The sequence below is a fragment of the Branchiostoma belcheri genome, unplaced genomic scaffold, assembly GCF_001625305.1.
Source record: "Branchiostoma belcheri isolate BF01 breed outbred unplaced genomic scaffold, Haploidv18h27 scaffold87, whole genome shotgun sequence".
In the NCBI taxonomy this organism is placed as follows: Eukaryota; Metazoa; Chordata; class Leptocardii; order Amphioxiformes; family Branchiostomatidae; genus Branchiostoma; species Branchiostoma belcheri.
In genome coordinates this window covers 1,266,165-1,282,384 of record NW_017804542.1, presented here as the reverse complement: position 1 = coordinate 1,282,384, position 16,220 = coordinate 1,266,165, and the positions used below count along the sequence as shown (strand labels likewise).

Below are 16,220 nucleotides of genomic sequence, written 5' to 3'. Positions count from 1 at the left end.
TCGTGTGACAGGCTGAATAAAAGTTCTAAACGGGAACTATGCGGCTCCAGATGTCTTACTGAGGGACGACTGCGTGTGCGAGATGTCGGTTAGCTGAGGAATGAATCCCCTCGAATTCACATGGAATATCTGATGGTGCAGCAGCTAGACTTTCCCAATACCCTACATGTACCTCCCCCTGACACTAACCCAGAGACCCCACATGCTGTCCTGCATGTTTGATCTGGTAACAATCAATGGAAACACTCAAGCAGCAGTCAATATGGATGTCTGATGGCTTTCCTTTTATCTTTCTTCTGAATCAGATACTAAATACCTGAATAGTGAGTGTGAGTAAGATCTATACAAACTGTGGATCCATGAGCTTAGCTCCCTGCATGTTTAATCTGTTATTCAATTGGCTCAGAAGTCAATATGGATGTCTGATGGCTTTTCTTTTATCTTTCCTCAGATAGATACCAGGATAGTGAGTGTGAGTGAGATCCATACAGACTGTCGATCCATGAGCTTAGCTCTCTCTGAGGGTGTGTGATCAGATATAAGGCTGAACAAATTCAATTTGGTGGTTCACAGATGTCATGCTTAACTTGAAGACCAACGTGAAAACAGAGTCTAAGGGGAAAGTCTGTACCTTAATTGGTACACACAGTGAGTTTCACACTCGCTCACTCACTCACTCACTCACTCACTCACTCACTCACTCACTCACTCACTCACTCACTCACTCACTCACTCACTCACTCACTCACTCACTCACTATCCAGTTTATTGGTTTATTTGGTTTTCAGGGATGGAAATTGGTCAGATTTAAGTTTTGCTCCAAGCCCTCTGTTTTCTCTGTGTTCTTGTGCTAAATTTCTATGCTAACATGTCCCAGAACCAATGCAATAACTTGACATGGCTTGAACATTAGGCCACAGATGTTGGTTTGCGATGTCTGTCTGCTCCAGGATTGAACACCGTCAGTTTTATCGAGCTCCGTGTTTCTTCATTTGTGTCTTATAGGAAGCCAAACCAAGACAGACCACTGTGTGTCTGATGCATGTGTAGTTCCTCAGGAACAGATGCAGCAATAAACCGGCCTAACCAAGATCTATATATATGGAAGCACAGCTTATATAGCACATTGGCAGAATGTACTGTGCCTTCACGAAACCTGGATTTTAATGGTTTTAGAAGACTGTGTGTCTGATGCATGTGTACAGTTACTCAGGAACAGATGCAGCAATAAACGTGGCATAACTAAGATCCATGGGGCAGAGTGTAATCCGCACGTCGGCAGAATGTACTGTGCTTGTGCGAAACTTGGATTTTAATGGTTTTCTCTGGATCTTTTCTATCAATAAACCAGCCTAATGAAGATCCATGGGGGCACAGCTCATACCAACGTAGCTGGACCCATATGTCAATGAACCACAGTCACTTTTCCAACCTTTTTCTACCAAGTTCTACTCAGAGACTAGTAATCTTTCAAACCAAAACAACTAGATGATGGCCTCACACCGAAGTGGACATGGACACATGAATGTACATGGATGTGCAGGTGTTTGACTAGGTGTACAGCTGTCACAGGTGAGAAAATGGCTCACCTACATTGTATGGCTCCTTTGCTGTGTACAGGTGTGCTGTGTACAGGTATGTTACTAGTTCTGTACAGGTGTGATACTACGTGTAGGTAAGTATATTTCAGGTGCGTATGTCTTACCTGATTCCTTTTGTGTGTTTGTTTGTTTGTTTGCGCCTTTATTTATTGATGAAAATACACAATTCGGCCAACAGGCCGCTTTTCATTGTGGTCATCATGCAGGAGAGAGGTTCAAGGGTCAACAAATTCCTACAAAACACATAATGTATACATCAGACATGTGTCTATCTAGTTCTGTAAAGATACTACCAGGTGTACATGTGTAGGTGAAAGACTATCTCAGGTGTATTCTGTACAGGTGTGTCCATGCCTCACCTGCCCTGTACAGGTGTGTGATCAGGTATAATGTGTGCTAGTTTCTCACCTGGTTCCTTGGGCGTGTCTATCCTGTCCTGTACAGTTACGTAATACAAGGTGTCCAGGTGTGTGATCAGGTGTAAGACTATCAGGTGTTCATGTCTCACCTGGTTCCTTGGGCGTGTCTATCCTGTACTGTACAGGTGTGTTCATGTCTCACCTGTCTTGTACAGGCCTGTTACCAGGTGTAAGGTGTTCATGTCTCACCTGGTTCCTTGGGGGTGTCTATCCTGTCCTGTACAGTACAGGTGTGTGAGGTTATCTCAGGTGTGTCCTGTACAGCTGTGTTCATGTCTCACCTGTTCAGGTGTGTAACCAGGTGTAAGGTGTTGATGTCTCACCTGGTTCCTTGGTAGTGTCTATCCTGTCCTATACAGGTGTGTTAGCAGGTGTACAGGTGTGTTATCAAGTTATCTCAGGTGTGTTAAAGTCTCACCTGGTTCCTTGGGGGTGTCTATCCTGTCGGCCTGCTGCCTCTGTTGTGCCATGGCAACTTCCTTCATTCTTCTCTTCTCCGTCATCACCTAAAAACAAACAAACAAACATGTCAACAAACAAACAAACAAACATGTCAACAAAGTTGTTTTTCCAAAACATGGCTCACTCAAGTGATTGTCGTCTTCCTCCATTGCCTGAGCTTGCTCCCTGAAACACTTACATGTAGTTGTGGGTACATCGTATCATCAAGAACTGTGCCTATCTAGTTCTATGCCTGAATGGGGTTAGGGTTAGGATCAGGCACGGTTCTGGATAGTCTCCGCATATCCAAGAACGTAGATTTGCCCCATGAACAGTTCTGGATACGCATAGACTATCCAGAACCGTGCCTGAGCAAGGTTCTGGATAAAGCACAGTTCTGGATATAACAGGCAGACACAGAATAGACATTGGAAAAAAAAAACTCAAAATGGCTTGCCGTTGGCTAGTTCAGAAGCCCTGGCCATATACATGTAAGTCTTTCACAGTCTTTCAATAAATGACTAAACGACCCACGGCCCTTCCACACCTGAAAACAAAGTGTTATTGAGAGAACAGAGCAGGTTTTCTATGGATCAGAAGAGCCATAAGCTCCTTTTGTATCACCGAAGTGCAGCTGGGCCAGCTTTACTATGATCGATGTTCCAATTACAACTTTTCTGATGTGTTTCCTCTACCGAGCAGCCACCAGTCAACCGTGGCCATGTTATACTACTGCATTAATTGGGAAGCATATGTGGGGAATAGGAGGAAATTGAACAGTTATGATATAACCTCTATTAACATTCATCCACTGGGGGACACATACAGATATCCAACAGTTTGAAAATCTGTGTGTTTGGGGGATCTGTAGACCACCTGGTCATGGATATATCCAAACCACCTAAAAGTTAAACCTTCCATAGATTACTGTACATGTATGTGCTGCAAAATGAAGAAAACATTGCCATCGGGCATCATCAAGTGTCGGCCTCCATGTTATTGTTGCCACAGTTTCACCCAGACATCATTGCAAGGTTGCCAACATGCAATTTTGTATATGCCATGGGTTTAGATCTGGACTTTTGAGTCCGGAACTGAACCTAAACCTTTGGACTTGAATCCGGACCTGAACCTAAATGTGGGTTTAGATACACAGCACTACACCTGGCCAGTGTGACCATTTTTCAGTGGTCCCCTAATATACAATTTTTTTCCCAATGACACAAGCATTGAGAATCCTGTCTATGGTAACCACCTGTCCACATAGACCAGATTTTATCTGTCCCCTGAGTGGTCATCTTGCGCAGTTCTGACCTGTAAATTTTGTACATGTTAACAAAGTGAAGCAGTTTATTCCCTGCACATCTCACCCAGTTTACAGAAATGGCAGGAGGAACTCCTCTGTATCACGTTACCATGGTAACTGAATCTCTCCACATCAGATGGAGGATTGCATCATTCAGACTCGATCAATAAACAGACAACAGGAGTCCAGATCAGAAATTGGGCAGTAATGATATAACCTCCATCAACATTTAGCTGCTGGGTTATGTACATGGTATATTCACCACTTTGAAAAACAGTAACTTGTGTTTGAGAGATCTACATGTATAGTGCAGCACCCCCAGGTAGGCACAGTTTAGATAATGCCTTATACTGGAGGACCTTACGTACATTTGATTTTATTAGTTTGCACATTAACAAAACAGACAATAATAATACAAAACAAGGATAAAACAGGTGCAGGAGGAGGGGAGAAGCATGGAATGCTTATACTAGGCCCTCCTCCTCTAAACTATACAAAATTTGATGTCTCTTTATGATTGCAGCATTCAGATTGGATCAATAAACAGACAACAGGCTAGAGATCAGAACCGATGAACTGTGCCTATCACCTCTCCACACACATCTGAACCTGCGATTCCTATCTCTTCAAGTTCACCTGGTTTCAAAAAGAGTTCACACAGTTCATGCGTGGGGCTATCAGACGTTAAATGGCTTTTTTTGTATCCGGGTGAACCATCATTTCTTCATGTCATCTGATGAAAAGAGGACGCAAATATAGCCATACCCTTGAGAACAACCTTTAAACCCAGCTTAATTAAGAGATACTTGAAGTTTATATGCATCATACATGTACATAAGACTGCCACATGGTCAATGCATCTTCACACGTTAAATAGCTTTTTTTGTATCCAGGCGAACCATCATCTTTGCATCACCTGATGAATAAAGTAAGCAAAAATAGCCATTCAGCTGAGAAAAGACTATAGAAATACAGCCATACCCTTGAGGAAGCTAAATTGAGAGATATGTGAAGTTCATATGCATCACACATAAGACAGCCACATGGTCAATGGATGTTTTGTATCCTGTCCAATGTCTCATCTTCTGATTGTATCTTATGTAAGGAGATCCTCAGACAATCTTGACCTCAAGAAACTGACAAACCCAAGACATCTTCTCTTTCTCCTTGCAGCTGAGAACTTTCAATCAATTTGAGATACAGATCCCAGGTTGTAAGAACTTGAGACAAACTTGACAATGACCTCATCTTCTGATCATATTTCATGGAAGGAGATATTGAATCTTGACAATGACCTTAGGGAAGATCTTTGGAATTGACACATCAATGTCTCATCTTCTTATCTTTTGGAAGACCATAAATGGGATACTGAGACAAACTTGACAATGCCCTCAAGGAACTGGGAAACCCAAGACATCTTCACTTTCTCCCTGCAGCAAAGCACTCTCAATCAATCTAAGTTATAGATCCCAGTTTGGACTTGAGACAAACTTGACAATGACCTCAGGGAACATTGTTGAAACTCGTAAACCTAAGACATCTTCACTTTCACTCCTTGCAGCTGAGAACTTTCAATCAATCTGAGTTACAGATCTGAGTTTGGATTTGAGACAAACTCGACAATGACCTCAAGAAAGATCATTGGAACTGGAAAACCCAAAACGTCTTAGCTTCACTTTTTCCTATTGAACTTTCAATCAATTTGAGTTATAGATTTGGACTTGTCTGAACTTGAAGCTGGAATTCCACCAAGTACCTCTTTTAAATCTATCGAAGAAAGTTTACACAGGTATGCGGCATGCATTGGACTGTCAAATGTTTAATTGATTTTCTTGTCTGATATTCATCTTGTCTTATTTCATGAAAGGAGCTTCGAGGTATGCGGTGATAACTGAAATAAAGTCTTCAAGGAAAATCGTTGAAAGTCAGGAGGGCTCAGTTTTACTTTCCCTTTGAGACTTTGTTGAAGAAAATCTATGAATGTCTGCTGCTCTGTGAGAACTTTCAATCAATGCCAATGGGACTGATGGATTCTGGTGATCTTCAATTTATCAATTTATCATGACAGAAACGTGAAGAAACAGAACACAGAATGTTTGTTTAGACTTAGGAATCTTATACTGAGAACCCAAGATCTCCAATTAAAGATGATGATGATTTTTTCAACACCTGTACAGTTTTTCCAGTGCTAAATTTTCATCTTTGTTGTACAGTACGAATAATATATATTTAGCAACAAAATAAGTCAAAACGTTATGAAGTTGAGTGTAATGTTTAGTATTCAGATACAGCACCAGTGCATTGATGTTCTGGTATTTTAAACCTGTACCTATCATGATTTATGATGCTGTATTATGCTGGATTATACAGCTTTAGCCTTTAGGGATAGGCCTGAATACATACATGTAGTTTATTCTCCCTGTCTGCACCGCTGAGGTATGAAATAGCAAAATAAGTATATAATATACATGTAAACCTGAGTGTACGTCTAGTAGTCAGGTACAGTACTGGAACATTGATGTTCTAGTATTTTGAAGCATATTTTGCTGTATTGTACTGGATACTGGTTATACAGCATTGGGGAGAAACATACATACAAAATGCAGTTTGCGAGATGTACATTTAGTTTGTATTCTGCCTGTCTGCAGCACTCAGAGTAAGTTATACGCCACTGAGGTAAGAAATTTTAGGAATAATAAATTATGTTTTTATGTCAAAAATATGTCAAAACATTATGGAAGTGTATATTTAGTATTCAGGTACAGAACATTTTGGAACAAATTTTGCTGTATTGTGCTGGATACCAGTTACACAGCCTTAAGGAGGAACATGCATGTATACATGTACAAAATGTAGTTTGAGAGATGTACAGTCATGTAGTTTGTATTCCGCCTGTCTGCAGCCCTCAGAGTAAGTTATATGCCAGTGGGGTATGAAATATCCGGGGCGCGCGGGTCTGACCATCTGTGCAGGTAATATCTCAGCAGGCAGAACTCATTACACCAAGCCGTCACCGGAATACGGGTCCTACACTCCCAGGGCTGGAAATACTGGGTGTGTGTGCACAGATATATTGTAACTTAGCTTTCAGCACCAAGGACAGCACCTACATCGCCTAAACTTGCCAAGACTTGCATTTTAATTGCAACACAGTAGGCTACTGTATCTATTAAAATCTATAAAATCTAATGCATATCTGGGCTGGAAATACTGGGTGCATGTGCACCAGTACACCCAAATATTTTTGTAGGTTTACATATGTAAAGATGTTAAATGTATAGTTGTATACAGCATATTCTTTACATATAAGTGTCAGAAAAAGAATAAAATCATTATTATGGTACTTTTGTTCAGAAAGGAAAATAACTACTTTTTGTTGACATTCTAGGTATTCTATATACATGTAGTGCACCCCCAAATTTTTTTGTGCATTCAATTTTTCAGGTGGGGTGCACCAGTGCACCTATTCCCGAAAATATTTCGAGCCCTGAACTCATTACGCTGAACCATCAGCAGAATATGTTTCCTCCGCTCTGGACTCTGCAGAGGTGACGGATTGGTTCTCGTATCGAGGGTCTGCAGGGGTTAACTCAAAAACTGTTTAATACCGTATCGAGGGTCGGCAGGGGTTAACTCAAAAACTGTTTACGATTTAATAACAACCACCAGCATCACGTGAAACTTCCAAGGCAATGCCCTGGAGTGACCTTCATATCCAGAATCTTGCCTGTCTAGAATTATGGAACTCACTACTAAACACATGCTTCCCTTCTGAATATAATCCCCAAGCTTTTGAAATAAACCTTCATTGCCATCGTTTGGAACAGTCATACAATGTATATCTGTTGTACCATCTAGAAGTGGTTATTTGGCCTTGCGTTAAGCAACACTGTTAAAAAAAAATTAAAAATGCCTGAATAGGTTAGGGTTAGGATCAAGGACAGTTCTGGACAGTCTCTGCATATCCAAGAACATAGATTACATGTTGGCTTTCCTTAAGTAATCCAAGTTTTTACTGTTTTGTCTTCATCACCACAAAAATAAGTCTTGGGGTTTTCTTAACACGGACTTGAGACCAGGACCTGTTATATGACCAGTAAACCAGAGTTGTAAAGACAGGAAAAAGCCTGAAGCTTACAAATCAGCGTCCAGGAGGGCGCAAAGAGCTGCTTTCGTAAAGTTTTATGGTCGAAGTCGTAAACATGAGGTCTTCTTGTGGCTGACTTGATGCCTGTTTTACAACTTGGTTAAAACTTGAGTCAGGAGGAAGGCTGGAAGCTTTCAAACCAAGGTCGCAGAGGATTCAAGTCATAAAATACGGGAATGTCTTGCAGAGTCTCTGCTGGTCAAAGTCATTTAACCTTCTCCCTGCTGCCTAACCCATAACCAATACAAATGTGGTGCCAAACTGCTGCCATAGCATGCTTAAGGTTAACCTTTTCCCTGCTACACAACCCCATAACCAATGCAAACTTCAAAATCCAAATGGCTACATTAGCAGACTGAAGGTTAATGGCCCTGTCCCTAGTGCTGAAACCTTGGTGGTTATTAACCTTCTCCCTGCTGCTTTAAATGCTATAGACAATACAAGTTTGGTGCCGAACGGCTGCCTTAGCATGCTGAAGGTTAATGGCTCTGTCCCTAGTGCTGAAACTGTGGTGGTTATTAACCTTCTCCCTGCAGCATAACTCCATAACCAATGCAGATTTGGTGCCAAATGGTTAAACACTCAAATCTTCCTGTCATGTGACTTAACAAAAGCAAAGATAAAACAAAATATGATATAAATTTTTTAGTAACATCATATAGACCTATTCACTGCTTTCCTAGAAGTTTCCTTGTTCCATATTCTTAGTCAGAACCATTAAGTCGACAGGAAGGCATAAGTCTACCTGTCAGATGACTTAATAAACGTAAAGGTCAGACAGTATAACAAAAGGCCTGGGGCTAAGGAATCAGGGTCACCTTGGAGAATTGTGCATTCGGCGCTACGTGAATAACATTTCCAACCTCTCTTCTCTGGAAAACATGTCAGTCTGTATCACAACACTCGGTTCTAATACGATTTCCAGAAAATCTGATCTCATTATGTTCCTTTTCCGAACGACTGAGTAAGCTTGTACAGTGGCAATTATGTTGTAATCAAATAACGCTAATCTAATTGTCTGGGGCAATTTAGAGTCCTGGGTAGTCATCTATCTCTGTATACACAGAACTCAGCATACAGACAATCTTGTATTATCAGGGGACAATGTAATTGGTATTTACCTGGGCCACATTAATTCATATCCTCAGTTCTCATTGTACTTTAGGGAAAAATTACTAGTCAACATAAAAATAAAAGCGTAGGCTGGGAGAAAAACTTGAATCTTACTAATACATATTCATACGTAACTTCCATATACATTAAACTGGAGTTAAGCAATACAAATTTGAGGCCAAACAGCTACCTTAGCAGGCTGAAGGTTAAGACCTGAGAACCAGCAAATTGAAGTCATGTGGCCTCAATGTGAAAAAAGACCAACTTTAACTCAGAAGGCAAATCTAAAGCAAGCCCCAGCATCAGTGTGCAAGCACGTCTAACCCTCATTACGGGGAACAACAGACGACAAACCGGATAGAGAGAGAGAGAGAGAGAGAGAGAGAGTTAAACAGTTGGCAGCCTTATAGTAAAAAATGAGCATCTTTAAATATAATTCAGAGGAGGGGGCAGGTTTAACAGTTGTGTGCAATCACATCTAACTCTCATTACGGGGAACAACAGACGATAAACCGGATAGAGAGAGAGAGAGAGAGAGAGAGAGAGAGTTTAACAGTTGGCAGCCTCACGGTGAAAAATGAGCATCTTTACGTGTAAGTCAGAAGGGAGACCAGGTTTAACATTTGGCAGTTCAAACTGTAGCAGAACCTGTCTGATAAGAATCAGAGATAAAACGTCACACGACGGCAGATCGAAGATTGAGTCCTGCATAATACATGAGACAGACTCCGCCGGCATTACAGCCGAGACAACGCTCCGTGTGGCACAATGGCTCGTCTGAGCAACAACAAATCAACTTGGCGCCTGAGCATCCGCATATTACGGAACAGCAATCATTTTACTGCACATTAATCTAATATTGTAATATCCTCATTCATAATTTAGAACATCTTGGAAAGAGAAGTCAAGATTGAGTGTGCTATTCCAGATTTAGTAAATGGAACATGATACTCATAAATAAATCATTATAATACATGTACATTCGTAATTGTACAAACAAATTAACATCATGCAAAGACATCTTGTTCAATTATAACAACTATCGTATACTGGGAGCCCAAATCCCAATTTCCTGACTGAAATATACTGAGATTGCTAGAAAAAGTAATAAACAACTTGCAATTTTCAGAGGATCTGTCCATTTCCTAGCTTTATTTGTGTTACGCAATGTTCTACCTGCATATCTGACCTTCATCACTGCAACTTGCAATTTGGCAACCTAAAGAATATATATCAGGATTACAATGAATCAGATATTGCAGAAGCAGAGCCCTGATATGGGAAAATCATACATGTACAAGTCAATACTGTGCACATGAAAACTAACAATATCTAAAGCCATCTGGAGCCTTCTGTAGTATGTCATTCTTCCCTGTCAGCCTGTGTGATGCTTCAGACTCCACAGCTGTCCTATAAGTTATAAATAACTACAGCTGGCAGGTTGTACAGGGATTAACACTCACAGAGAAATCATGGCTCACTGCAAAATCCACCTTCTGTCCCGATTATTAGTTATTCTACTAAAAACATTGTTAAGATTTCTATCTAACTTTCCAACTTGTTGTGCTGTATGTTACATGTACATTTTAGAAATGTATGCATGATACTGATAGTTTTCCTTAACATTCTGTTGCAAAGGGCTTTCTATTTTGTCTGTTTTTCTTTTTTTTTTGTATCCTAGCATAAAGAAAACTACAAGCTACAAAAAATGTCCAAAACAGGCCTAGCCTCTGCTCGAAAAGTACATGTATATTTCATGGTGGCCTGTTCCTTGATGTTTGCTCTAAAAATGGGTGAGAGAATCAATAACACATCCAGGAGTGGCTTACATGTCTGTGTGTCTGCCATTGATTCCCATTATCCCCATGCTGACAGGGTTTAGAACAGCCGCAATATAACGATTGAACAAACGTTATGAGAACAGATGAGAGCATTACATGCAGAAGTGATTATCATTTATGAATAAACCAGCCGTGCAAAATATGGGAAGGTCCCCGGGGAGCACATGTAGGCAAAAAACATGATGGATGACATGTCATGTTATTGTGTGTATCTAAAATATTGGGACATCAATGAATACCTGAATAGATAAGAGAAACAAGCAGCAGGAATAAATAAATAAATACAGTTTCGGCAAAAAACAAGATGGATGACATGTAATGTTACAAGACAGTGTATATCAGGATTAAGGAAGCAATGCTGCATACCGGTACAGTACTGTGAAAATCTCAAAATATGCCCTGCACTATACTATCTTACAACATACAAAAAGCAGTAGAAAGAATCTTCATTGGTGCATTGAGCCACCTCATAATGTCTTGTATATATGTAAACACACTAATTCACTAATATCCCGTCTTTTGCATACACAAAATCAGTTATTTATGTTCCATTATTTATTATCCTTTTCTTTCCCTTTGTTTATATGTACCAGGTCATGTTACTAACCCATGTCCAACCTGCCGATAATGCCATGTTGTAGGGCTGGGCAGTAGCAAAGAAGAATCTTCAGACTCAGGTTAATGCAGGGTCTGACAGGCAGAATTGAAGATGGATGGCATGAACATGTTACAAGAAATACATGAGCTACAGTAATGAGGCCACATGTACTAGCCCCTCTCCCCCAGGATTAGGGAATCATAAAAATGCAACAACCCAGACAAGGGCGTTCTTCATATTTATAGCTGCCAGCAGTGAAGAACAACAAAGAAATATATGTATTCAGTTTACGATCAAGAGCTTACTATGCACAGTAACCAGGCCACATGTACTAACCCTTCTCCCTCAGGATTAGGGAATCATAAAAATGCAACAACCCAGACAAGGGCGTTCTTCATATTTATAGCTGCCAGCAGTGAAGAACAACAAAGAAATATATGTATTCAGTTTACGATCAAGAGCTTACTATGCACAGTAACCAGGCCACATGTACTAACCCTTCTCCCCCAGGATTAGGAAATCATAAAAATGCAACAGCCCAGCCAGGGGTTTACTTCATGTTTATAGCATCCATTTCCTGCAGCTCAGTTTGACAACGCCGATAAAATTCCCCCACAACCAGACAGGAGTGCATCGACCTTTGTGTAAAGCTGTTATACTGTTCTCTAACTCTAACGCAACTATATCGTAAATAAGTGAAAGGCCGTTATAACGCTTACTCTATTTACATAGAATAATGTAACACATTTGTAGATTGTTAAGCCACCTTATATGTTGCCGTAATGTTTTGTCATGTCTTGTCAGCAGGGCAGCCCTTTGTAATAGCCACTGGCTAGTTGGGCTGCCCTGGCGGTGAGGGTTGAACAGCCAAACCAATAAATAAATAAAAAAAGCCCTGCTGCAGTGCCGTAAATAAGTCAAAAGCCGTTATAACCCCGACTCTAAGGTATCAGCATCGTAAATAAGTTAAGAAGACGTTTAATGTCCTTTCCTTATCTCATGTAGCTTGTTGTCCTTGTCTCCGGTTAGCCCTTTAAAATACATAGTCTTGTAACTAGTTGGGCAGGCCTGGCTGTCTTTTGTACAACATAAAAATACAGCTTCTGTACAGCTGAACCAATAAAAATAAAAAGACAGACGTTACTTCGTCCGTACATGTCTTGTCAGCAGGGCAAGCCCTTTGTAATAGCCACAGGCTAGTTGGGCTGCCCTGGCTGTGAGGGTTGAACAGCCAAACCAATAAATGAATAAAAAAACTGCAGTGCTGTAAATACTACATTTGTAGTTGGGAAGCCCTGGCTGTCTTTTATACAGCTGAACCAATAAATAAATAAAAAGAGAGACGTTACTTCGTCCGTGTCGGGTGTGCTGGAGGTTGTCCGCGCGGCGTCAGCCGGGAGAGCTTCATAAGAGAAGAGCCAGGGAATCCAGGCCTGCGCCGCGTGTTTCGCTCGCTCGATCCGACCCATGGCCACCCCCACCAGCCTCCGCCAGGCCATCACGGCGCAACCTGACACCACACTGCCATCTTACCTCCCTCCACAACATGCAAATCGGCTCATTATCATGCGCATCACCCCGGTGGTGTCTTAGCCGGCTGATGGAAATCTAATTAGGATGGAGAGGAGTCAGCCTGGCTGGTGATAGACTCTCTCAGCACCTATGATAGCCGGGTGCCACCGACTACATGCAGATGCAAGCTTCCCGCACACACGCTGCATACATATCAACTTACACAGACTTACACACAGCAACAGCGGGTAATTGGGGTGGCTTCGAGCAGGAATCTGCTTTACATCGCTGCAGCATCGATCAGTGAAGGGAAAGAAGATAAGGATCTGTTGAATGCCATTAGCTGAACCATCTAATGGACTTGTCAATCACAGTATCTTTTGATGGACCTGTCAATCATCTGAGGGACCTGTCAATCATCTGAGGGACCTGTCAATCATCTGAGGGACCTGTCAATCATCTGAGGGGCCTGTCAATCATCTGAGGGGCCTGTCAATCACTTGATAGAGCTGTCAATCAAAGGGCAACAACACTAAGTGGACTGTGAGTAAAATGCTGAGAAAACACCTTACCTGGGAGAATGGAACTTCAATGTACAACATCGCTGGAAACGTTCCTCTTCACACTGATGCCAAGCTGGTGTGTTACGGCAAATGTCAGTTTACCAGCTATACAGATACAGATGTACAAGGGTCAGAGCGTTGGATGTTCCCCTCTACCTCCAAGCGTCAGAGCGTCAGACTGTACAGCAACTGTGAGCTTGTGACTGAACACAGGACAGTTCCTCTTCTGCCAAGAGGAACAGTTGGCACTGCTGCAAAGCTGGTGTGTTATTATTATTTTTAAAGGGCAGTTATACCGGCTGTACAGATACAGATGCACAAGCGTCAGAGCGTTGGATGGTCCCCTCTACCTCCCAGCGCCAGTGTGTCAGACTGAAGAGTAGCTGTGAGCTTGTGGACTGCTGCAAACCTGGTGTGTTACACCGAACGGCGGTTATACAGATACAGATGTACGAGAGTCCAAGCGTTGGATGTTTCCCTCTACCTCCCAGCGTCAGTGCGTCAGACTGAATACTAGCCGTGCTTCTGTGACCCATAAAAACGCAGCACGGTGTGCACTTAATCCGGCTCGGTCCATGGCAACAGGGGGGGGAACAGAGACGCGGGTTGTTCAATATTTAATTACCGGCGTCTCCCTGAATCATTCACGTCTACGGTGCGAGTTCCGTCACGCACTGCTGCCATGGCAACGGGAAAAGGAGTGGTATTTAGCAGTTTGACGCTGATTGCTCTGGTCGAGTTTCATGCGTCAGGCAGGGTTCTGTAACGTCACAGCGTCACACTTATCACCAACACTTCTATTCCCAAAATGAATTTCTAGCAGCCTGTGGAGGTAAAATGTTTAATCTCCAAGCAGATCGTTTGGCAGTTACAAGACAGTATCAAACTGGGCAGACAGTATCTATTTGCCACCCATTTGGCTGGCTTGGAGAATAGGGTTGTTAATCCACAAGTGTCTCACATGGGAAATAAAAGGTGAGACACGGTCCACAGATGGTGTGATGCTTTCTACATGTAGATCACGCATAATGGAACTGTAGCAGTGATCAACTGCCCTGACAGGTACAGGAAATCAATAAGGAAGCAAAGGTTCCAGAATTCATTCCTCTCTGTTCACCAGGGGTCCTGCAAAAGTGACACTGAATGGCCGAATGGTCAGGCTAGGGGACACAAGATCAGGAAGTTGCTTTCTTGGCAAGACATTGAGTCCTTCAGTCACTCCATTCAGGTGTGAAATCGATAAGGAAGCAAAGGTGCTACGAAATCATGCCTCCATGTTCACCATGGGTCCTGTAAAAGTGACATTGAATGGCAGATTAGGCTAGGGGACACAAGATCGAGAAGTTCCAGGTTCAGTTCCTGGCATTCTTGGCAAGACATTGTGTCCTTCAGCAAAGGCACTTTCCTCACTGAACCCAGGGGTGAAATCGATAACGGAAGCAAAGGTTCCAGGAATTCATTCCTCCATGTTCAGCAGGGGTCCTGTTAAAGTAATACTGCAGTGGGAGGGGGTCAGTAAATCCGTGCACAGTGAAACTGAGAATGGCAACACTGATTATGCAGAGGTGGGAAAGGTCCTCTGTCAGGCTTAAGTGAGTTTTAAAAGCTGTATGTGGTCTGGTGTTATTTATTCATCTATTTTTTCATTGGTTTGACCAATGTTGCCCAACTTGCAGGTAGCTTCATGTATTTGCTAAGGGTGACCCTTGGCAAGAATACAAATTTGCTGCACAATCAGAAAAAGACTAAGACAGTTATAGAGACACGTTCACAATTACATCATCTTGTACAAATTTCATTGTACTTAAATTTTTTCTTTGCTAAATGTAAAATGTATCAAGAGTGTTTTTTTAAATACCTTACAGCATGTATCTTAATATGTACAATTGCTATTATAATAATATTTCCCCTGCTTGCCTGCCCCTTAGTCCCAACAGTTGCAGACACGCATTGGTGTGTATTGACTCAGACAGTAATGAGAGTAATGCTATTCCGGTGATGAGTGCTGAGAAACCTCCTGAGACAGCAGCAGCCGATGAGACAATCAATCTTTAAGAAGTCAATTTCTCCTTCAAGACTCGAGTACAGGAAATGAGTCATTACTCTAAGACTTGAAATAAGACATTAGGACACTTAAGAACCTTATATTGAGTATTTGCTAGTCTACAAGGAAAAGTTTGCAGCTTACAAGCTCAGCATACGCTACTTCAAATAGACGAAAGGAAAACCATAATATCACAGATTAGTACTCACTATAGCTCTTATAATGGACAACAGTATTTTCTTTGGATCACTCTGTAACTCAAGAGGAAGAATTACACAGGCAGAAAGTTAAAATCTTAATAAAGTATATCATTGTGTACATGTACATTGTATGATGGAAAGGAAACGCGTTTTACCAAGTATGGAGATCTGACTACTTGCAAGACAAGAAGCAGAACATCATAATACATCAGGGACCAAAATTACTGCTAAAATAGACATCGGGTAGTAGTGTTACAAAGTACCTAGATTTAGGCGAGCGTAGAAGGGGCGAAAAAGCAGCAATATTACAACTTTTACACACTTGGCATGTGTCACTTTCACAGATAAAAAGAGTTCCAACAAAATATCAATACATCATGGGACCAAAATAGGAGCCATAATGGACATTGAGACACAAGACTCTTACCAAGTTCC

General features: G+C 41.6%; 1 protein-coding gene across 1 annotated transcript in view; it reads right to left on the bottom strand.

Annotated features, from left to right (window-relative positions):
* Positions 1-16,220, bottom strand: part of LOC109487263 (amyloid beta A4 precursor protein-binding family B member 2-like) — a 121,567-nt gene that overhangs the window by 11,924 nt on the left and 93,423 nt on the right. Inside the window, exon 11 of the mRNA XM_019791242.1 lies at positions 2,439-2,526. Within this exon, the coding sequence (XP_019646801.1) occupies positions 2,439-2,526 (88 nt within the window). The remainder of the gene's footprint in view (positions 1-2,438; positions 2,527-16,220) is intronic.